Source organism: Pleurodeles waltl, chromosome 7 (genome assembly GCF_031143425.1).
Source record: "Pleurodeles waltl isolate 20211129_DDA chromosome 7, aPleWal1.hap1.20221129, whole genome shotgun sequence".
Lineage (NCBI taxonomy): Eukaryota > Metazoa > Chordata > Amphibia > Caudata > Salamandridae > Pleurodeles > Pleurodeles waltl.
Window position 1 is genome coordinate 788,459,314 of NC_090446.1, and position 22,774 is coordinate 788,482,087.

The following is a 22,774-nucleotide window of genomic DNA, read 5'->3' on the forward strand; positions in this document are numbered from 1 at the left end:
GTTGATGGTGAACAGATCAAAACACTGACAGAATCCATGGATGGCAGGCTTTTGAGTGTCCTTGCAAAGAAAGGTGGCTATATTGGTCACTGATTTGTTTTTGTTTTGTTTTTGAATGTCAGAAATGTATATTTGTGAATGTTGAGATGTTATATTGGTTTCACTGGTAATAATAAATAATTGAAATGGGTATATATATTTTTTTTGTTAAGTTGCCTAATAATTATGCACAGTAATAGTCACCTGCACACACAGATATCCCCCTAACATAGCTAAAACTAAAAACAAACTAAAAACTACTTCCAAAAATATTCAGCTTTGATATTAATGAGTTTTTTGGGTTCATTGAGAACATGGTTGTTGTTCAATAATAAAATTAATCCTCAAAAATACAACTTGCCTAATAATTCTGCACTCCCTGTATAAAGATACTTGTTGTTTTTGTAAATTGGTGTGGATCGCCTTGAGTCGTGTGTCTCATTTGTTGACTGTGTACTTGCAGATGTCCAACACTCCTCTCTGATACGCCTAAGACTGCTCAGCCACACTACCTCCCTAAGAGAGCACCTTGTTATCAGTAGAGCAAGCCCCTGTCCACTAGTAAGGGAACCTGTGGACTCTTTGCACAATATCTTATTTTGATATATCATATAAAGAGCCAGCTTCCTAGAATAATATTTTTAGCAGTGCGAATACCAAATCCTTTTAATCTAGTAGGTTGGGAGTCTGACACACAAAATGCAACAATACCAAGGCACAGTGGGCTACGTGGAAAGCATCCCAGTACTACTGAAGTTGGCAAATGGGAGGGGGGGGGAATTCTGGCCCTAAGGTTTAACAGTGAGATTCCCTTAATCTCTGCCTCCCTGGAACATCAGCATTTTAAGTTTAGTTATGGTTCGGTGTGGCTGGTTCCCTCAACACAAACACCGGGTGATGCCTTGACTCTTTTTCAATACAGATGGACATAACCACATTTTTCTGATTTTTAATAATCATTTTGCTTGTTGAATCGGAGCTGTAGCCACCAACATTTTGGGCGGCTTCTAAGCAGAATTATGCTAGTGTATTGGTAAAGGTTGTGATAGCGGTTGGTTTACAACATGCTGTGCACTATGTAAGGATTATTATTTCCCTGATTATAGGGAACATCATCTTCATAGGCACTGCTGTGTCTTTGCTCCTGATTTTTGTAAATATTTATTGTATGGTAGAGTAACTTGTATGTTTACATTTAATTGACATCTCTGGGCTTAATTGTTAATCATTTTTGTTTTTCATTCTTTTTTTATTTTATTATTATTTTAACAGTTCTGAAGCAATAAAAGGAGCTGTGATTGGTATTGATTTAGGCACTACAAACTCCTGTGTTGCAGTAATGGAAGGAAAACAAGCAAAGGTAATTTAAAATTGTTGCCCGCATTGTTTTGCTCTTGTTTTCTAAAGCAATTTTCAGAACTAATATTGTTTGTCTCCAGGTATTAGAAAATGCTGAAGGTGCCAGAACTACCCCGTCTGTTGTAGCTTTTTCTGCTGATGGTGAGCGTTTGGTGGGAATGCCGGCAAAACGACAGGCCGTGACTAACCCCCAAAATACATTCTATGCTACAAAACGCCTAATAGGTCGAAGATATGATGATGCTGAAGTACAGAAAGATATGTAAGTAAAAGCACATTTGCTTATTGCTTCCAGGATATATTGCATTACTCTTAGACTTTTTAAAGTAGTGTGACCTAATAATTACTCCTATTTCTGCCATCATTACACTACTATAGTAGCATTTGTGCATACCTCACAATAATAGTAAGTGATGTAAAAGATGAAGCTCAGAAGGATTGCAATAGTGACAATCTGCACCGAGACGCTTGACTTAGAATGTTATTAATTAAATAAAATTAGCAAACTGGTAGGTATAATGGCTGCAGCTCATTACGGGAGCTAAAAAAGTGCATTGAACAGCAGAATATGTAACAAATTGAGTGCATGCACTGGTACCATTATTGGATTTTTTTTATTTTTTATTTTTTTATCTGCTCACCATAGGAGCACATACATTTTTTTTTAAACTTAAGCTTTGTGGTCCAAATGACTTATTCTCTGAAAAGGACAACTATATATGAAAGCATGCCACTATATCTGCTAGTATTTTGTTTAAGACTAAAGACCCATTACATGACTACAGAATGTAGTCCAAACAGTGATGCAATGTGGGTATAGCAGCAGCATACAAACAGGTGATCTGGTGGTTACTGTAATCTTACAGAGCTGGTATATATAATCTGTGTGAGCTAGATTGATCCTGATCCTTATCGGTGGTTACATGCCTTCCTTAATAGATGGTACAGAGAGCAGTTGGGTCGTCTTGCAATATGATATGCACTTATATGGCTGATTCACAATTGCCATATTTAATTTACTTGAAAGTCCCTAGTAAAGTGCAGTATATGTGCACCGGGCCTGTAAATTAAATGCTACTAGTGGGCCTGCAGCAGTGATTGTGCCGCTCCCTACAGTAGTAGTGTAAACATGTCTCAGACCTGTCACTGTAGAGCCTGTGTGAATAGTTTTTAAACAGCCTTTCCACCTGGCAAGCCCAGTTGCTAGGCCCAAATCTTACTTTTTATTACATGTATGTAGGAAGTTGGCTCTGTGCATGCTATTCCTTACTTTGAAATAGCACATACAGAGTCCAAGGGTTCCCCTTAGAGGTAAAATAGTGGTAAAAATAGATAATACTAATGCTCTATTTTGTGGTAGTGTGGTCGAGCAGTAGGCTTATCCAAGGAGTAGTGTTAAGCATTTGTTGTACATACACATAGACAATAAATGAGGTACACACACTCAGAGACAAATCCAGCCAATAGGTTTTGTTATAGAAAAATATCTTTTCTTAGTTTATTTTAAGAACCACAGGTTCAAATTTAACATGTAATATCTTGTTTGAAAGGTATTGCAGGTAAGTACATTAGGAACTTTGAATCATTTCAATTGCATGTATACTTTTCAAGTTATTGACAAATAGCTACTTTAAAAGTGGACACAGTGCAATTTTCACAGTTCCTGGGGGAGGTAAGTTTTTGTTAGTTTTACCAGGTAAGTAAGACACTTACAGGGTTCAGTTCTTGGTCCAAGGTAGCCCACCGTTGGGGGTTCAGAGCAACCCCAAAGTCACCACACCAGCAGCTCAGGGCCAGTCAGGTGCAGAGTTCAAAGTGGTGCCCAAAACGCATAGGCTAGAATGGAGAGAAGGGGGTGCCCCGGTTCCGGTCTGCTTGCAGGTAAGTACCCGCGTCTTCGGAGGGCAGACCAGGGGGGTTTTGTAGGGCACCGGGGGGGACACAAGCCCACACAGAAATTTCACCCTCAGCAGCGCGGGGGCGGCCGGGTGCAGTGTAGAAACAAGCGTCGGGTTTGCAATGTTAGTCTATGAGAGATCAACGGATCTCTTCAGCGCTGCAGGCAGGCAAGGGGGGGCTTCCTCGGGGAAACCTCCACTTGGGCAAGGGAGAGGGACTCCTGGGGGTCACTTCTCCAGTGAAAGTCCGGTCCTGGGGGCTGCGGGTGCAGGGTCTTTTCCAGGCGTCGGGACTTAGGTTTCAGAGAGTCGCGGTCAGGGGAAGCCTCGGGATTCCCTCTGCAGGCGGCGCTGTGGGGGCTCAGGGGGGACAGGTTTTGGTACTCACAGTCGTAGAGTAGTCCGGGGGTCCTCCCTGAGGCGTTGGTTCTCCACCAGCCGAGTCGGGGTCGCCGGGTGCAGTGTTGCGAGTCTCACGCTTCTTGCGGGGAGTTGCAGGGTTCTTTAAAGCTGCTTCTTGAAACAAAGTTGCAGTCTTTTTGGAGCAGGTCCGCTGTCCTCGGGAGTTTCTTGTCTTTTTCGAAGCAGGGCAGTCCTCAGAGGATTCAGAGGTCGCTGGTCCCTTGGAAGGCGTCGCTGGAGCAGAGTTCTTTGGAAGGCAGGAGACAGGCCGGTGAGTTTCTGGAGCCAAGGCAGTTGTTGTCGTCTTCTGGTCTTCCTCTGCAGGGGTTTTCAGCTAGGCAGTCCTTCTTCTTGTAGTTTGCAGGAATCTAATTTTCTAGGGTTCAGGGTAGCCCTTAAATACTCAATTTAAGGGCGTGTTTAGGTCTGGGGGGGTTAGTAGCCAATGGCTACTAGCCCTGAGGGTGGGTACACCCTCTTTGTGCCTCCTCCCAAGGGGAGGGGGTCACAATCCTAACCCTATTGGGGGAATCCTCCATCTGCAAGATGGAGGATTTCTAAAAGTTAGAGTCACTTCAGCTCAGGACACCTTAGGGGCTGTCCTGACTGGCCAGTGACTCCTCCTTGTTGCTTTCTTTGTTCCCTCCAGCCTTGCCGCCAAAAGTGGGGGCCGTGGCCGGAGGGGGCGGGCAACTCCACTAAGCTGGAGTGCCCTGCTGGGCTGTGACAAAGGGGTGAGCCTTTGAGGCTCACCGCCAGGTGTCACAGCTCCTGCCTGGGGGAGGTGTTAGCATCTCCACCCAGTGCAGGCTTTGTTACTGGCCTCAGAGTGACAAAGGCACTCTCCCCATGGGGCCAGCAACATGTCTCTAGTGTGGCAGGCTGCTGGAACTAGTCAGCCTACACAGACAGTCGGTTAAGTTTCAGGGGGCACCTCTAAGGTGCCCTCTGGGGTGTATTTTGCAATAAAATGTACACTGGCATCAGTGTGCATTTATTGTGCTGAGAAGTTTGATACCAAACTTCCCAGTTTTCAGTGTAGCCATTATGGTGCTGTGGAGTTCGTGTTTGACAAACTCCCAGACCATATACTCTTATGGCTACCCTGCACTTACAATGTCTAAGGTTTTGTTTAGACACTGTAGGGGTACCATGCTCATGCACTGGTACCCTCACCTATGGTATAGTGCACCCTGCCTTAGGGCTGTAAGGCCTGCTATAGGGGTGACTGACCTATACTTGCATAGGCAGTGAGAGGCTGGCATGGCACCCTGAGGGGAGTGCCATGTCGACTTACTCGTTTTGTCCTCACTAGCACACACAAGCTGGCAAGCAGTGTGTCTGTGCTGAGTGAGAGGTCTCCAGGGTGGCATAAGACATGCTGCAGCCCTTAGAGACCTTCCTTGGCATCAGGGCCCTTGGTACTAGAAGTACCAGTTACAAGGGACTTATCTAGATGCCAGGGTCTGCCAATTGTGGATACAAAAGTACAGGTTAGGGAAAGAACACTGGTGCTGGGGCCTGGTTAGCAGGCCTCAGCACACTTTCAATTGTAAACATAGCATCAGCAAAGGCAAAAAGTCAGGGGGCAACCATGCCAAGGAGGCATTTCTTTACAATGTAGGTCACCCGGTAAGGTAGGTCCTGGTTAACCCCAAGGGCAGTGTACAGTGTATTTAAAAAGTGAGACTATTTCATTTAAGTTTAACATGTCCTGGTAGTTAAACTGCTAAATTTTCTTTTCACTTCTGCAAGGCCCATCTCTTACGTAGGTTAACATTGGGGTTACCTTGAAGCATCCTTTAAGTGTAACTTACAGTTGGGAAAAGGTAGAAAATTGGAGATATGTGTCTCTGGACTCTCAATTTAAAATCAAAACTTACCGTGAAGTCTGATTTTAAATAATAAGTCTGAAAATGCCACTATTAGAAAGCTGGTATTTTTTTACTTTATCCATTCTGTGCCTCTGAATGTGTCTGGGGTGAGTGACCGCTAGACAGTCGAACACAAAGGGAGTTGCGGTATGACATTTGCCTCCTGATGGCCCATCACCAGGCTGTTGAGCCTTCCTGGGCTAGATGCACAGGAGGAGCTGACACACCTGATTAAGGCTGTGCTTATCCTCACACAAAGGGCTGCATGCTCCCATGTAGAGTGTCGGGAGCAGGGGAAGAAAGGGCAGGGACCTTCTGCACTTGAAAGACCTCTTTGAAGTCTTCCCCCACTTCATAGGCACATCTGGGTATAAGTACTGGACCCCAAACCCCACCTAATCAGAACTCTACTGAAACCAAGGACATTCTGCCAGGAAGTACTGCTGTGCTGCCCAAACACTGCCACTCTGCTAACTGCATTGTTGTGTTGGCCTGCTGCTTGCTGTATGCTGTGCTGTAGGAGGGACTGCCACTTTGCTACTTGATTTGCTGTGTTGCTCTGCTGCTTCTGGCCTGGAGTTAGTGTGACTGGACCTGTTCTCTACATCCTTGAACTCAAGTTCTCCAAGGGCTTGTTGGCCTGCCCCCTCTTTTTGCATTCTTAGGGACATCAAAGAATGCCTACAACCCTGCTGGTGCTGCTGGACTCTCCCATCTGTGAGTCCTACCCCTTGCCTTGGGTGCCCCCCTCCAGTCGTGGGTCTCAGAAGTGGGTTTTACAGTTATTTCCAGCAGAAAGCAACGCTCCAAGGCCATTGTGCCTCTCTGAACTGATACTGTGCCTGCCAATGCATTGCTGTTTTGACAGCACAGGACTTGACTTTGGGGTTGACGGCGCAGCACCGATCCGAAGACAGCACTCTGCCGATCGACGACACATCTAAACAGAGCTTGACACCGATGTGGGATTCGACTGCGAGGCTTGACGATGATGCATGTACCAGAGTGTACAGATCTGAACAGACACATCAAGCCTTCGATGTCCATGATTGCTCCATCCAAGGTACTTTTTCAGTAGACTCGGCGTGAGTTCTGTAGCTGGCCTCCCTTCCATCGCGTTCAACTGGCACATTGGATTTACACCAGTCTAGTGTGACCTCAAGTAACCTTTTAGCGCTATTGACTTCTAAACACTGTTTTTAGATTTAATCTTTAAAAATGCATAGCTCAACTTCTCCATATAGAGGATCTATATCTGAGAAAACAAGATCAAAACGACAAAAATACTATTTTTCTAAACTGATATATAGTTTATTTGTGGTGTTTTTCACTGTTACTGTAATTTAAGTGTTTCACAACTACTTTACACATTGCCTTTTAAGTTAAGCCTGACTGATGTGTGCCAAGCTGCCAGAAGGTGAGCACAGGTTATGTTAGGTTGTGTATCTGACTTACCCTGACTAGGATTGTGGTCCCTACTTGGAACTGTTGCAAATCTCTGCCAGCTGGAGACCCAGTTTCTAACAATAACACATGATGAAGTTCTTTTTTCACAGCTCCAGGTAGGAGGCCTAATTTGAAGAGTTTGTTCAGGGTCCAAATGCATTGTGGCTTGTCCATAATCTGAATTGAAGGACAGCAGATGTCACTTCAGCTGCAAAGGGTGATTGACGGATATTGAAGAAAGGTTTGAGTCAAAGCAGATAGGATCCCATCTGCTAATCAGTATTTTTGATTAGTGATTGACAACTTTTTGGGGGACAGAAGTTTTTGTACATTAGACTATCTGTCTCGGGCTCCAAAACCTGTTGGTCGGCTGGGGAGGTGCAACCAATCATTTACTTGAGGCCTATTTGAATTTTTAGAAATTTCAACTGGCAGAGTTAGCTAATTTGTTAGCTACGTAGGTCTGCAAAAGTGAGGTGTATCCTTCTTGCTGCTCATTCAGACTGAGAGTTGTAGGCAGGGGGAAGGGTACAAGTGGTTCCTGGCCAGGCCGTAATTTTGTTTGGGGGCTCCCTACTTGAAAGGCCAGAAAATTTGAGTTTCCATGATTTAAAATTTTAACTTTAACCTCTGACACTGCATTTAATCCATGGTCTTAGGCCTGCCTAACTATACTGAAAGAACCCGATGCTGTCTGAAGAACAAGAAAGAGCACGGCAAGAGTCTGTGGCAAGAGGGCTGGGTCTGCTGTGCACAGATGCACTGAATGTTACACATATGACGCCTGAATCGTTTAGTCGCTTGACCCGGAATTGATAGCTGCGACCTGGACACTCTGCTATCAGTGATCAATGCAGCAGAGTAATATTCAGCGTGAACATGCTACTTTTGGGCCTCTGCTCTTGCTCATCTGCGCAGCTTATAATAACTACTCACTGCACAGATTCTGGTGAGTAATGCACCACCCATAGTTGACTGCACAACTGCAGCTGGTGTGATCTGCCTCCATCAACATGCGCTTTGATTCCTGCTTGGAGCACGTGGGAACATATATCACAGTGCTGAGGTTCCATGATCTCTGCGTGCATCTACAAAATTCCAACCATCAGCATTCAGCAAGGGCAACAACAGTGGCAACGGCTTTGTGGTATCTGGATGAAGCCCTAGAGACTGGCCTTTCACAGAAAGTTGCTAAACATTAAATGGTTCGGCCGTGGGGAGGTAATGAGTACTACCTGACTATTTTATTTTCCCTTTTTCATGTTTGGGGTTTCTTGTGGTGCTCTGTTTTTTTTGTTAGTTTTTGTTTTTCCTCAAACCCCCTACTACTGCTTTTTCTTAATTTGGCTGTTTTTAAGTAGACATTATTGAAACCAGATCTTTCATAAAATCATGGTAACATTTGTGTATCTCAATAGGAGCAGTGTTCTTTTACAAAAACACATTTTAACAGCCAGAGATATACTCAAAGGGAAATACTAGGTAACACTTTACACAAACTGTGCACGGCCTCCTCTTTGTTTTGGTAGAGGTTTTAGCCCAGGACCGGATATACTGCTGTCATTGTCATCAATATAATCAAACAGATCAGTGATTCAGAACTACCAAAGTAACAATTCAAAGCATGAGTTGCCTTTGCGTTCTGGTAGTTAAAGTGTAATCCATTAATTTGGGATTAAAAATCCCAGAATAGATGGTTAAAGACAGGACATGCATCTCATGCAAGAAACAAGGAAAGCCTCTTGCCGCTGATAAGTAAAATGTGTCCCTCACATCTGCACTGCTAATTTGTAAAGACGGGAGATATGTTTTTCAGATTGTCATCAACCATTAACATGACACTCGTACACTTTCTTAATCTTGGCACTATTTTCTTGCATTTGTCATTTGTACACAGCATCCTCTGTCATTAGTATCAGATAACGGCTCTGTAGTCTATCCAGTTGTCTTCTGCATATTTCTACTTTGGCTAGATGGAGGAGAAATTAAAATATTGAATGAATTTCTTTACAAGCAAACCATTGTTTACGATTAAATATGTTGCTGAAAAAAAAAAAAAAACTACACCATTTAATCCTATTTTTAGTGCTGGCTAAAGATTCCTGAGCTCAGGCATTGATCTCTTGAATTCCCTGCAAATCTATAACAAATTAGAATATCTACACCTTTCTGAGGGTAGTACGTCTGTTTAAAGGTCCTGTGTGCTTTCAATCTGATTTGTTCCTAATTTCTTTTCACCAGTTCTATTCTTTTTGTGTTTTACTCTGCTTTTTGCTCTCTTCCAGACCTCCACAGCCTTGGTTCTAGTTTAGTATTCACCCCCATTCCTTCCATTCAATTTAGGGTCCTCCTTTAACACTTTTTAAAGGCTCTTACTTCCTTTTCTCTATAGAGCAGGGGTCCTCACTTTGTAAATCAGGAATCTTTGGTCAATTAGGCAGGGTCAAAAGATAACCTACTGCCATGGGTTCAGGTTGTTCTTCTTTTATAAACTAGTGGGAGGGACTGCGAACTGGAGTAAGTAATGCGAAACTAGAAAAAAACGTTGAAGTTGTTAGAAGATCCATACAAGAAAAAGGAGTTTATGGAATAAATAAGAGTGAAAGATGGCGACAAATGAAGGGTAGAAAAGCATTGATAGTCTGGGGCAAGATTTTTTTCTATTATCTTGGCTAAACTTTAGAAGATAATTCCTGAGACACTCATTCATGTGTCTTTATTGCCCTTTTTGTAAAGCAGTATTTCTTGAACATCTCAAGTCTTCCATGATCTGCAGGTCTTAGTTTTGAATCGCTAGCAGGACATTTGCGGCCTTTTAGAGTTGTAAAGGGTTGATAAATTGAGTAATATTAACTTGGGTGATAGTAATGCCTCTTTTGCACAATCCTTATAAACTGCAAAACTTTGGTAATAGGCCCTTTATTCAAAAAATTATCTCTGGGTGGGCCCTAGTCTGGTAGTTCAGAGCAGTAATGTATTTACATTAGGTCTAGCTGTTTGCTCAAACTTCAGTGGGTTCACTCAACTTTTTATCAGGGCTGTGCATAATTTACGTAATGTTCTTTGTGGAAATCATGACAAATGCCTGCCATTTTGCATTATTTTTAGCATGAAATGTATCCTGTCCTCGATTTTTGAAAGGGTGCATTTGTCTTTAAAAAAAAAAAAAATCCCCTACAAAATTGCATGTGATTCAAACAACTGCCCACGTTCTAAACTATCTTGGATGGCATACATAGTTCCATCAAAAAGGGAATGATTGCCAGATAAAACCAAAGGATTTCAAGATCGATCAGAAAGGGGGTTTGGATCCAGGAAGCCCCTAATAAATATACACAGTTCAGAATGCAAAATATGACCTTGATCATTTGAGGATGAGAAGATAGTGACGTGAACATAGAGATAAAAATAAGGCGAGGAGGGTAGGCTGTAGGTGGCATAGTGGGGTCAGCTAAGAAAGATGGCATTTAAGTAGGTAGACTAAGTGCTTTGCACTTTACTTTAATGAGTTTTTTTTAAATATGACACTGTAATATAACTTAACAATGTAGTATGACTGGCTTCCCGTTTGATGTGTCATACTGTATCAAGCTCCCTCGTTTTGGCTCCTTTATCAAAGGTATTTTATTGTCTCAAACATCGGAATAACTGTGTCCATTAAGGCAGTATTTTTGTGGTCTCCCCTAAAGAATCACTGTGCAGCTGTGTAGAGGATTGCAGAGGTTGTGAGCAGTGTTAGAACCTGTATTGAGATACCAGTAAACCATGTGCACAAGGTCACTAGTCAACATGTGACGCTAGGTGACCAAGAAGGGATTGAGAGAAGGATGGGCAAGAGCGTAACAGTTTTTCCAAAGAGATTCCACAAGAGAAAAATAAAATCCTTTAATCATCGTTCTAGACTACTTATGGCAATAAACTAGGCTATGTTATTCATAACAGAAGTACTAAATGGAGTGTTATTACTGCAAACCCCTAAGTGCTTTTTTTATATCTGTTCATTCAAGTTCTTACATGTCCTTAGATTGCATTACTTTGTTTACCTTCTATAAGAACAATAAGGTGTGGGAGAAATTTATGAATTAAGCTCAGCCATGGGCAGTTGTGTAGGGCCATATTCCAGGACATTGATTTTAGCCCACGCTGCCAAATTAGTCTTGGTCCTGCTCCAATAGGAATAGTCCAGCCCAAGCTGAACTGTCTAAATAAGACTATTTTAGGATTGTACTTGATGCTCCTCTAATCAACCTGCTCTTTTTAGTAGTTTGTCAACCAAGCAGAACTAAAACTGTTGCCTATCCTTTCAGTATTAAAACATCACTTTGGAACCCTTTGATCTGCTTCTGTTAGGAAACAGCTAATCTAAAACAAGGGATTATTGTACCAGACCACTTAAACTGTTTCTTTTTTTCTTTACGCTGTGTAGACTACCAGCGTTTGTGGAATGCCTTTGCTTCAGCAAGTTCACAGACTCAATTTTACAAATTGCTATTGGGCAAGCTAAATAGTCTATTGTTCAAGATGCCATACTGCTTTACTATTATGTTCTGTTTTGTTCTGTTAAGAGAATATTTTTGTGTTTTTACTTCACACTATTTTTCCACATGTACTGCTGAAAAGATGTATGACTCTTAAAGAACAAATACAATTTTAGTTATTCAGAGCTTGAAACTCAACTTAACCTTTCTGGTTAAGGAATGAATGACTTTGTCTTTTCCCTTACAGTAAAAATGTACCTTTCAAAATTGTTCGCGCCTCTAATGGAGATGCTTGGGTTGAAGCACATGGAAAAATGTATTCCCCAAGTCAAATTGGTGCCTTCGTGCTGGTTAAAATGAAAGAGACTGCAGGTAGGTACAGCAAAACATTATAATAATGGGTTTGGACAAAAATAAGCTCTACAGTATTTGATCACAAAATATTTTATGGTTGAGTATACTGTGATAGTAAGAGTGGTTCCTTTTTATCTCTTTTGCGTTGTATTTTGTTTGTTTTTTTTTTTTTCCCCCCAAAAGTCTATTAAAGGCCCAACTCGCCCTGGCTAGATTTTTTTCTGGCATATTTGAATGTTCACTAACTAGGCTATTTTCCTATGTTAATATACCATTTAATTTATTTTGTTAACCTTTACCATTCCACATTTTCTACCCGGTTTTATTTTTCCCCTTCCTATATTGTTTTCTTGTAGCCTTAATTTTTCTTGTTTTATCCTTTTGCCTTTTCAAGACCTGCACCCCCAGCCACGAGAATAAAAATTGCAGGTGACCAGAAAAATATCTTTTTCTGGCCAGTTTGTTATAAAGACGTGATTTCTTTGAAGGTGCTACATAGACAAATGAACAGGATCAAAACTGCTAATGATCTGACCACCATTTTAATCCTTGCTCAAAATGTGCTCTTCACCTCTCTTGCTTTGGGTCAAATGCAGTATGAGGGAAGGCCTACTAATGATGCCCCTTCTTTCACAGAGTAGTGGCATTTTTGTGTTAGTCTGGTAAATCCAAAGCCAAGGTGATTCCGTACTCTTGAAGCTTGATTGAAGCTTAAACAGTCCTGAGCTTGATAGGGGAGCTTTCTTTAAGCGACTTCAGCATCCATGCATGAAACTTTAAATTAAAAAAATTAGAGTAAATTGATGGAGATATTTACTGACGAAGCCAGATATGAAGTATGCAGTACAAATTTCTGGTCACTGACGTATAAATGTACTTACATCAGCATATATAAAGTAGAACTATTTGTATTGTAATGCTTTGTATTTTTCCACCACTCAGGACCATTTGCAAAATCAAATACATCCGATTTTTCTGCGGAATACGTACCTATCTTTCTACATAACTGATGCTCATCAATTTAGTTGGTTTGATTGAATATTAATGATCAGTCTGAAAGTTATGAGAAAATTAATTTAAAATAATTCCTTCAGGAGTTTTTTTTGTTCACATATTTTGTCATGTGGCATAATTTGCTGTAATTCTGGATCTGCAAACACTGCTACTGTAACCTGTAAACATGGATTGTTCTTAAATGCAGATTTATTTCTAGATTCTCTTGCTTGTTGAATGTCCGAAAATAATGATAAAGAAAGGTGCCAAGCTGGCAAGCTAACATTTTCATATGTAACAAACCTTTCCATATTTGGTTGAGTATTTAGACATTCACCTGTTCTTCTAGCCCCCCCCTCCCCCCCCCCATCCCCCCACCCACCCATTTAACTTATTGATGTTGAGGTTGTATTGAGCACCATAGCGTTATATTTTAGGTAGTTTGCAGTGCTAACGTACTGCCTTTAGTCAGATGACTCTTCCTGGTTGTGGTGTCTGCTTTCTTAATAATGGGGTCACATTATAAAGGGACTACAGGTTTTGCTGACAAAACAGTCATGTTTGGAAGGCCTCATTGCACTGGTTACCGCCAGGCTATTTGGATTATAGTAAAGGATTGTGCAAAGTGTAGTTTGTACGCTGCTACCCTAGAGAAACAAACCAGCACCTATAGGGAATGTAGAGTAGTGATGGCATTTTTAAAAAGTGTTCAAAATATCAGTTGTAGGAAGTTGGCTCTGTAAGCACTATTTCATAGTAAGGAATAGTATGTACAGAGTCCAAGGGTTCCCCTTAGAGGTAAGATAGTGGCAAAAAGAGATAATTCTAATGCTCTATTTTGTGGTAGTGTGGTCGAGCAGTAGGCTTATCAAAGGAGTAGTGTTAAGCATTTGTTGTACATACACACAGGCAATAAATGAGGAACACCCACTCGGAGACAATTCCAGGCCAATAGGTTTTTGTATAGAAAAATATATTTTCTTAGTTTATTTTAAGAACCACAGGTTCAAATTCTACATGTAATACTTTGCATGAAAGGTATTGCAGGTAAGTACTTTAGGAACTTTGAATAATCACAATAGCATATATACTTTTCAAATAAAACATATATAGCTATTTTAAAACTAGACAGTGCAATTTTCACAGTTCCTAGGGGAGGTAAGTAATTGTTAGTTCTTGCAGGTAAGTAAACCACCTACGGGGTTCAAGTTTGGGTCCAAGGTAGCCCACCGTTGGGGATTCAGAGCAACCCCAAAGTTACCACTCCAGCAGCTCAGGGACGGTCAGGTGCAGAGTTCAAAGTGGTGCCCAAAACACGTAGGCTTCAATGGAGAAGGGGGTGCCCCGGTTCCAGTCTGCCAGCAGGTAAGTACTCACGTCTTCGGAGGGCAGACCAGGGGGGTTTTGTAGGGCACCGGGGGGGGACACAAGTTAGCACAGAAAGTACACCCTCAGCAGCACGGGGGCGGCCGGGTGCAGTGTGCAAACACGCGTCGGGTTTGTCGTTGAAATCCATGGGAGACCAAGGGGTCTCTTCAGCGATGCAGGCAGTCAAGGGGGGGCTCCTCGGGGTAGCCACCACCTGGGCAAGGGAGAGGGCCTCCTGGGGGTCACTCCTGCACTGGAGTTCCGATCCTTCAGGTCCTGGGTGCTGCGGGTGCAGGGTCTTTTCCAGGCATCGGGATCTGGGAGTCAGGCAGTCACGGTCGGGGGGAGCCTCTGGATTCCCTCTGCAGGCGTCGCTGTGGGGGGTCAGGGGGGACAACTTTGGTTACTCACAGTCTCGGAGTCGCCGGGGGGGTCCTCCCTGAAGTGTTGTTTCTCCACCAGTCGAGTCGGGGTCGCCGGGTGCAGTGCTGCAAGTCTCACGCTTTTGGCGGGAAATGCTGTTTGTCTTTAAGCTGCTTCTTTGGAAACAAAGTTGCAGTCTTGGATGAACAGGGCCGCTGTTCTCGGGAATTTCTTGGTCCTTTTAGAGCAGGGCAGTCCTCTGAGGATTCAGAGGTCGCTGGTCCTGGGGAAAGCGTCGCTGGAGCAGTTTTCTTCCGAAGGGGGGAGACAGGCCGGTAGAGCTGGGGCCAAGGCAGTTGGTGTCTCCGTCTTCTCTGCAGGGTTTTTCATCTCAGCAGTCCTCTTCTTCTTAGGTTGCAGGAATCCGAGTTCCTAGGTTCAGGGAAGCCCTTAAATACTAAATTTAAGGGGGTGTTTAGGACTGGGGGGTTAGTAGCCAATGGCTACTAGCCCTGAAGGTGGGTACACCCTCTTTGTGCCTCCTCCCAAGGGGAGGGGGTCACATTCCTATCCCTATTGGGGGAATCCTCCATCTGCAAGATGGAGGATTTCTAAAAGTTAGTCACCTCAGCTCAGGACACCTTAGGGGCTGTCCTGACTGGCCAGTGACTCCTCCTTGTTATTCTCATTATTTCCTCCGGCCTTGCCGCCAAAAGTGGGGCCATGGCCGGAGGGGACGGGAAACTCCACTAGCTGGAGTGCCCTGTGGTGCTGGAACAAAGGGGGTGAGCCTTTGAGACTCACCGCCAGGTGTTACAGCTCCTGCCTGGGGGAGGTGATAGCATCTCCACCCAGTGCAGGCTTTGTTACTAGCCACAGAGTGACAAAGGCGCACTCCCCATGTAGCCAGCAACATGTCTCGAGTGTGGCCGGCTGCTAAAACCAGTCAGCCTACACGGGTAGTTGGTTAAGGTTTCAGGGGGCAACTCTAAGGTGCCCTCTGGGGTGTATTTTACAATAAAATGTACACTGGCATCAGTGTGCATTTATTGTGCTGAGAAGTTTGATACCAAACTTCCCAGTTTTCAGTGTAGCCATTATGATGCTGTGGAGTTCGTGTTTGACAGACTCCCAGACCATATACTCTTATGGCTACCCTGCACTTACAATGTCTAAGGTTTTGCTTAGACACGGTAGGGAAACAGTGCTCATGCACTGGTGTCCTCACCTATGGTATAGTGCAACCTGCCTTAGGGCTGTAAGGCCTGCTAGAGGGGTGACTTATCTATACTGCATAGGCAGTGTGAGGTTGGCATGGCACCCGTAGGGGAGTGCCATGTCGACTTACTCGTTTTGTCCTCACCAGCACACACAACCTGGCAAGCAGTGTGTCTGTGCTGAGTGAGGGTTCTCCAGGGTGGCATAAGACATGCTGCAGCCCTTTGAGACCTTTCCTGGCATCAGGGCCCTTGGTACCAGGGGTACCAGTTACAAGGGACTTACCTGGATACCAGGGTGTGCCAATTGTGTAAAACAAAGGTACAGGTTATGGAAAGAACACTGGTGCTGGGGCCTGGTTAGCAGGCCTCGGCACACTTTCAAATCAAATCAAATCAAAGCATCAGCAAAGGCAAAAAGTCAGGGGGTAACCATGCCAAGGAGGCATTTCCTTACATCAGTCTACAGAATCTAAGGCTACTGGTAACCCTAACAGATTTGATAAGTAGATGTTATGCTAATCAGTTGTAGTCAGAGTAATTTCAATTATACAAGATGCATCTGTCCCAGGGGCTAGTTGTGATCAGTTGAAAACAATTTTGACGATATCCAGCCATCATCTTTCTCAGTACACAGATTCATGAAGGAGTAATGGTTATCAGTCTAAAGATGGAAAATATATTGAAGTCCATGCTGTGCATTTTCAGTAAAGATTTGAGTAACCCAGTTTTGAATGATCTGGGAACCCTGTTTTGCTTTAGGGAAAGGTTATGAATGTCCTGGATTAAATATGAAATTGGGGGTCCGAAAGTATGGAAAGCTCAGTCTGCAATGTTACCTGCTGCATTTCCAAGAACCTGAATATGAATGGTGAGGTCTTGCAAATTATGTTGTAGTTTCTTCTTTGGTTACCAGCTTTTGCTTTTTTTGGTCACTGGTGGCATTTGTTTTGTGTACGTTTTTTTTTTTTCTTTCCACAGTCTCCCGTATTCATCTCCTGTTTTGGCTCTTTGGGGTGAATGAACAAAGTTAAGTGTGAATAGGGTAGTGCTAAGAGGTGTTGACAACAGCTCAATTGATGGCTATCTCTCGCAAGGTAGCATGTAGGGGTGTGTAAATATAGAAAGGGGTTAAAATGAAATCAAAAGTATTACATTTTTTCACCCTAGTCCTCTGTTGTAAACGCCATAACAGTTGCATTTTAATTTGTAACATAGAAGGCAGCTATGTTTAAGTTGTCAGTAATTCTGCTTGCTTAGTTAAGTATATGGATGAGTTTAGGAAGCTGGCTCTTTATATAGTGGACCTGTAGGAAAGTGCCCTTGTTGGCATAGTTACCCCCCACTTTTTGCCTGATATTGACACCAACTTTGAGAGTGTGCTGGGATCCTGCTAACCAGGCCCCAGCACCAGTGTTCTTTCCCCAAATCAGTACCTTTGCTTGCACAATTGCCACACCGCTGGCACCCAGATAAGTCCCTTGTAAAAGGTACCCATGGTACCAAGGGCCCTGTGGGCAGGGAAGGTCCCCAAGGGCTGCAGCATGTATTAAGCCACCCTGGGGGACCCCTAACCAAGCACATGCACACTTCCCTTGCAGCTTGTGTGTGCTGATGGGGAGAAAAAGGCAAAGCTGACATGGCACCCCACTCCGGGTGCCATGCCCACAGACTACTGCCTGAGGCATAGGTAATCACCCGTTTAGCAGGCCTAAGGGAGGGTGCACTATACCACAGGTGAGGGCATAGCTGCATGAGCAATAGGCCCCTACAGTGTCTAAGTCAATTCCTAGACATTGTAAGTGCAGTGTAGCCATATTGAGTATCTGGTCTGTGAGTTTGTCATTACGAGCTCCACAGCTTGATAATGCCATCAATGAATACTGGGAAGTTTTGGTATCAAACGTGATGCCAGTGTTCGATTTATTTAAAAATGCACCTAGGGGGCATCTTAGAGATTCCCACTGTATTTTACCCAGTCCTTTAGTGCAGGACTGACTGGTCTGTGCCAGCATGCTGTTAAGAGACGAATATCTGGCCACATGGGATGAGAGCCTTTGTGCTCTCGGTGTCCAGAAACCAACCCTCAAGGGCTCCAGCCTCTTGTTACAGTGCCCCAGATCAATCAGCTATTGGAGATACCTGCCCCCACCCCCTGCCTGTGACAAAGCCCCACTTTTGGCAGCAGGTCCAGCGGGAAAATTAAGGAAAGCAGGGAGGAGTGCCCACCTCAGCAGGGACTAAGTTGTCCAGAGCTTAGGTGACACCGCACCCCCACCCCACTCCCCTGCCTTGCAAATACCTCCATCTTAGTTTGGAGGACAGGGACCAATAGAGGTAGGTATGTGTCCCCCTCCCCAAAGGGAGTGGACACAGGAAGGGTGTAGCCACCCTCGGGGACAGTAGCCATTGGCTACTGCCCTCTGACCCCTGTAACGCCCCTAAATCCAGGATTTAAGGGCTCCTGCGAACCCAAGTCGTCAGATTACTAGCAGCCTCCCCAGAAGAAAGGAGGACTGCTAAGCTGAAATCCCATCAGAGAAGAAGGAAGACGAAAATCGACTTGTATCCAGCCCTGCCGGCCTGTCTCCTGCAAAAGAAGGTGACACATCCTTCGGGTCCAGCGACCTCTGCCAAGCTTCCAGAGGACTGCCTGCACCACAGAGGACCAAGAACCCCTGTGGACAGCAGACCTGTCCAAGAAGAAACGGCACCCAAGGACTCCAGAGCTTCCCCGGATCCGCATGTCCTGACCACCCTGCACCCGACGCCCACGGCCTGTGTCCAGGTAGCTCAACCAACTGAGGATTCCCATGTGATTCTGAGCAAGTGCCCACCCTGGGTTAACCTCTCCTGTCATTTATGGCTATACAGTCAGTGTGAATCCAGAGTAACCGTCCCTCCTCTCCCCCCCCCCCCCCCCCCACCCCACCCCCTACTGTGACCGCACTGGATAAAGATAACAGACACCAAAAGGTACACTGCACCGGCAGCCCCCAGGATTTTGGGAATCTGACCTCCGGTGCAGCAACATTCAGCAGTCTGCCCTCCTACTTGTACAGCCTGTGGTTTTCCAGAACTGACCCCCTGTACCCATCCTGCAGCATCTGTGACCCCCCCCCCCCCCGGAGTCCCCTCATGGTAAAGCATTGGGAGCCTGACTCTGTATTTGTACCCTGCGCTGTTGAGGATGTGGGTTTGGTGACTACCTGTGGGCCCGACACCCCCCCGTGCTCCTCTAAACACCCCCCCGTCTGCCCTCCAACGACGTGGGTACTTGCCTGCAAGCAGGCATAATTCAGAGTGCCCTCAGTCTCCATAGGAGCCCGTGTTAAATTTACCTCATCTTTGACCTCTGCACCCGTTCGGCCCTGTGTGGCTGGTGGTGGGTGTTTGGGGTTAATTTGAATGCCAACCTGTGGAATTCCAAACCCCTGGAGACTGGAATTATAAGTTTTGTACTTACTGTAAAACATACTTTTCTTCCCACCTAGTAACTGTCGACTTTTAAAACGGATTATTGCCATTTATTCAAAAACTGTACAATTTACCAATTCCCATCAAAGTGGTATTGATACATATGTGAAATACTTGTTCATTTATGTACATACCTGCAATTTGAATCTTGTGGTTCTAGAAATAAATTAACGAAATATATTTTTGCTATATAAAAACAATTGGTCTGGAGTTAAGTTATGAGTTTGTGCTTCTATTGTCTGTACAGCAAATGTTTTGTACTAACCTCTGATCAGCCTAACTGCTTGACCAAACTGCTACAAAATAGAGCATTAGTATTATTTACTTCAGCCTCTGGGGAATCCCTGGACTCTGTGCACACTACATCTCTTTGATATAGTATATACAGAGCCAGCTTCCTACGGACCAAAATGAGGTACAATGTGCAAAGAGTCCAAGCAATACCCGGATGCAAGACTGAGGCACAAACAATGCCCCAGGTGCTCTTTTTGGGGTAGTGTGGTCGAGCAGTTATGCATATCAGAGGGTATTAAGCATTTAAGGCACATACTCGAACAGTAAGTGAGACACACACTCCAAGAAATCCAACACCAATTAATAAAAATACCGCACACTTTTAATTAACTTTTGATACCAAGATCACCGGACTTTGGTGAGTACTTTGAGTTAATGTAGGAAGTTGGCTCTGTATGTGCTATTTCAAAGTAAGGAATAGCATGCACAGAGTCCAAGGGTTCCCCTTAGAGGTAAAATAGTGGTAAAAAGAGATAATACTAATGCTCTATTTTGTGGTAGTGTGGTCGAGCAGTAGGCTTATCCAAGGAGTAGTGTTAAGCATTTGTTGTACATACACATAGACAATAAATGAGGTACACACACTCAGAGACAAATCCAGCCAATAGGTTTTGTTATGGAAAAATATCTTTTCTTAGTTTATTTTAAGAACCATAGGTTCAAATTTAACATGTAATATCTTGTTTGAAAGGTATTGCAGGTAAGTACATTAGGAACTTTGAATCATTTCAATTGCATGTATACTTTTCAAGTTATTGACAAATAGCCATTTCAAAAGTGGACACTTAGTGCAATTTTCACAGTTCCTGGGGGAGGTAAGTTTTTGTTAGTTTTACCAGGTAAGTAAGACACTTACAGGGTTCAGTTTTTGGTCCAAGGTAGCCCACCGTTGGGGGTTCAGAGCAACCCCAAAGTTACCACACCAGCAGCTCAGGGCCGGTCAGGTGCAGAGTTCAAAGTGGTGCCCAAAACGCATAGGCTATAATGGAGAGAAGGGGGTGCCCCGGTTCCGGTCTGCTTGCAGGTAAGTACCCGCGTCTTCGGAGGGCAGACCAGGGGGGTTTTGTAGGGCACCGGGGGGGACACAAGCCCACACAGAAATTTCACCCTCAGCAGCGCGGGGGCGGCCGGGTGCAGTGTAGAAACAAGCGTTGGGTTTTCAATGTTAGTCTATGAGAGATCAACGGATCTCTTCAGCGCTGCAGGCAGGCAAGGGGGGGGCTTCCTCGGGGAAACCTCCACTTGGGCAAGGGAGAGGGACTCCTGGGGGTCACTTCTGCAGTGAAAGTCCGGTCCTTCAGGTCCTGGGGGCTGCGGGTGCAGGGTCTTTTCCAGGCGTCGGGACTTAGGTTTCAGAGAGTCGCGGTCAGGGGAAGCCTCGGGATTCCCTCTGCAGGCGGCGCTGTGGGGGCTCAGGGGGGACAGGTTTTGGTACTCACAGTCGGAGAGTAGTCCGGGGGTCCTCCCTGAGGTGTTGGTTCTCCACCAGCCGAGTCGGGGTCGCCGGGTGAAGTGTTGCAAGTCTCACGCTTCTTGCGGGGAGATTGCAGGGTTCTTTAAAGCTGCTCCTTTGGATAAAGTTGCAGTCTTTTTGGAGCAGGTCCGCTGTCCTCGGGAGTTTCTTGTCTTCGTCGAAGCCGGGCAGTCCTCAGAGGATTCAGAGGTCGCTGGTCCCTTTGGAAGGCGTCGCTGGAGCAGAGTTCTTTGGAAGGCAGGAGACAGGCCGGTGAGTTTCTGGAGCCAAGGCAGTTGTTGTCTTCTGGTCTTCCTCTGCAGGGGTTTTCAGCTAGGCAGTCCTTCTTGTTGTTGTTGCAGGAATCTAATTTTCTAGGGTTCAGGGTAGCCCTTAAATACTAAATTTAAGGGCGTGTTTAGGTCTGGGGGGTTAGTAGCCAATGGCTACTAGCCCTGAGGGTGGGTACACCCTCTTTGTGCCTCCTCCCAAGGGGAGGGGGTCACAATCCTAACCCTATTGGGGGAATCCTCCATCTGCAAGATGGAGGATTTCTAAAAGTTAGTCACCTCAGCTCAGGACACCTTAGGGGCTGTCCTGACTGGCCAGTGACTCCTCCTTGTTGCTTTCTTTGTTCCCTCCAGCCTTGCCGCCAAAAGTGGGGGCCGTGGCCGGAGGGGGCGGGCAACTCCACTAAGCTGGAGTGCCCTGCTGGGCTGTGACAAAGGGGTGAGCCTTTGAGGCTCACCGCCAGGTGTCACAGCTCCTGCCTGGGGGAGGTGTTAGCATCTCCACCCAGTGCAGGCTTTGTTGCTGGCCTCAGAGTGACAAAGGCACTCTCCCCATGGGGCCAGCAACATGTCTCTAGTGTGGCAGGCTGCTGGAACTAGTCACCCTACACAGACAGTCGGTTAAGTTTCAGGGGGCACCTCTAAGGTGCCCTCTGGGGTGTATTTTGCAATAAAATGTACACTGGCATCAGTGTGCATTTATTGTGCTGCGAAGTTTGATACCAAACTTCCCAGTTTTCAGTGTAGCCATTATGGTGCTGTGGAGTTCGTGTTTGACAGACTCCCAGACCATATACTCTTATGGCTACCCTGCACTTACAATGTCTAAGGTTTTGTTTAGACACTGTAGGGGTACCATGCTCATGCACTGGTACCCTCACCTATGGTATAGTGCACCCTGCCTTAGGGCTGTAAGGCCTGCTAGAGGGGTGTCTTACCTATACTGCATAGGCAGTGAGAGGCTGGCATGGCACCCTGAGGGGAGTGCCATGTCGACTTACTCGTTTTGTCCTCACTAGCACACACACGGTGGCAAGCAGTGTGTCTGTGCTGAGTGAGAGGTCTCCAGGGTGGCATAAGACATGCTGCAGCCCTTAGAGACCTTCCTTGGCATCAGGGCCCTTGGTACTAGAAGTACCAGTTACAAGGGACTTATCTGGATGCCAGGGTCTGCCAATTGTGGATACAAAAGTACAGGTTAGGGAAAGAACACTGGTGCTGGGGCCTGGTTAGCAGGCCTCAGCACACTTTCAATTGTAAACATAGCACCAGCAAAGGCAAAAAGTCAGGGGGCAACCATGCCAAGGAGGCATTTCCTTACAGTTAAGAATTATTATTTTATTTTTATTTATTTTTTAACGTTGACTACCTGTGGAGGAAGAACAAACACTGCATACAGGTATAGCACATTAACGTATGGGATCAATCTCCTAGACGTAGGGGGCAAAGTCCAAAGCAACACCAGCAGG

At 44.9% G+C, this 22,774-nt stretch overlaps 1 protein-coding gene across 1 annotated transcript in view; it reads left to right on the forward strand.

Moving 5' to 3' along the window:
- The window catches only part of HSPA9 (heat shock protein family A (Hsp70) member 9), a 324,302-nt gene that overhangs the window by 60,796 nt on the left and 240,732 nt on the right, over positions 1-22,774 (forward strand). The window contains exons 4-6 of the mRNA XM_069199318.1: positions 1,312-1,399; positions 1,479-1,660; positions 11,744-11,868. Coding sequence (XP_069055419.1) covers positions 1,312-1,399; positions 1,479-1,660; positions 11,744-11,868 — 395 coding nt within the window. The remainder of the gene's footprint in view (positions 1-1,311; positions 1,400-1,478; positions 1,661-11,743; positions 11,869-22,774) is intronic.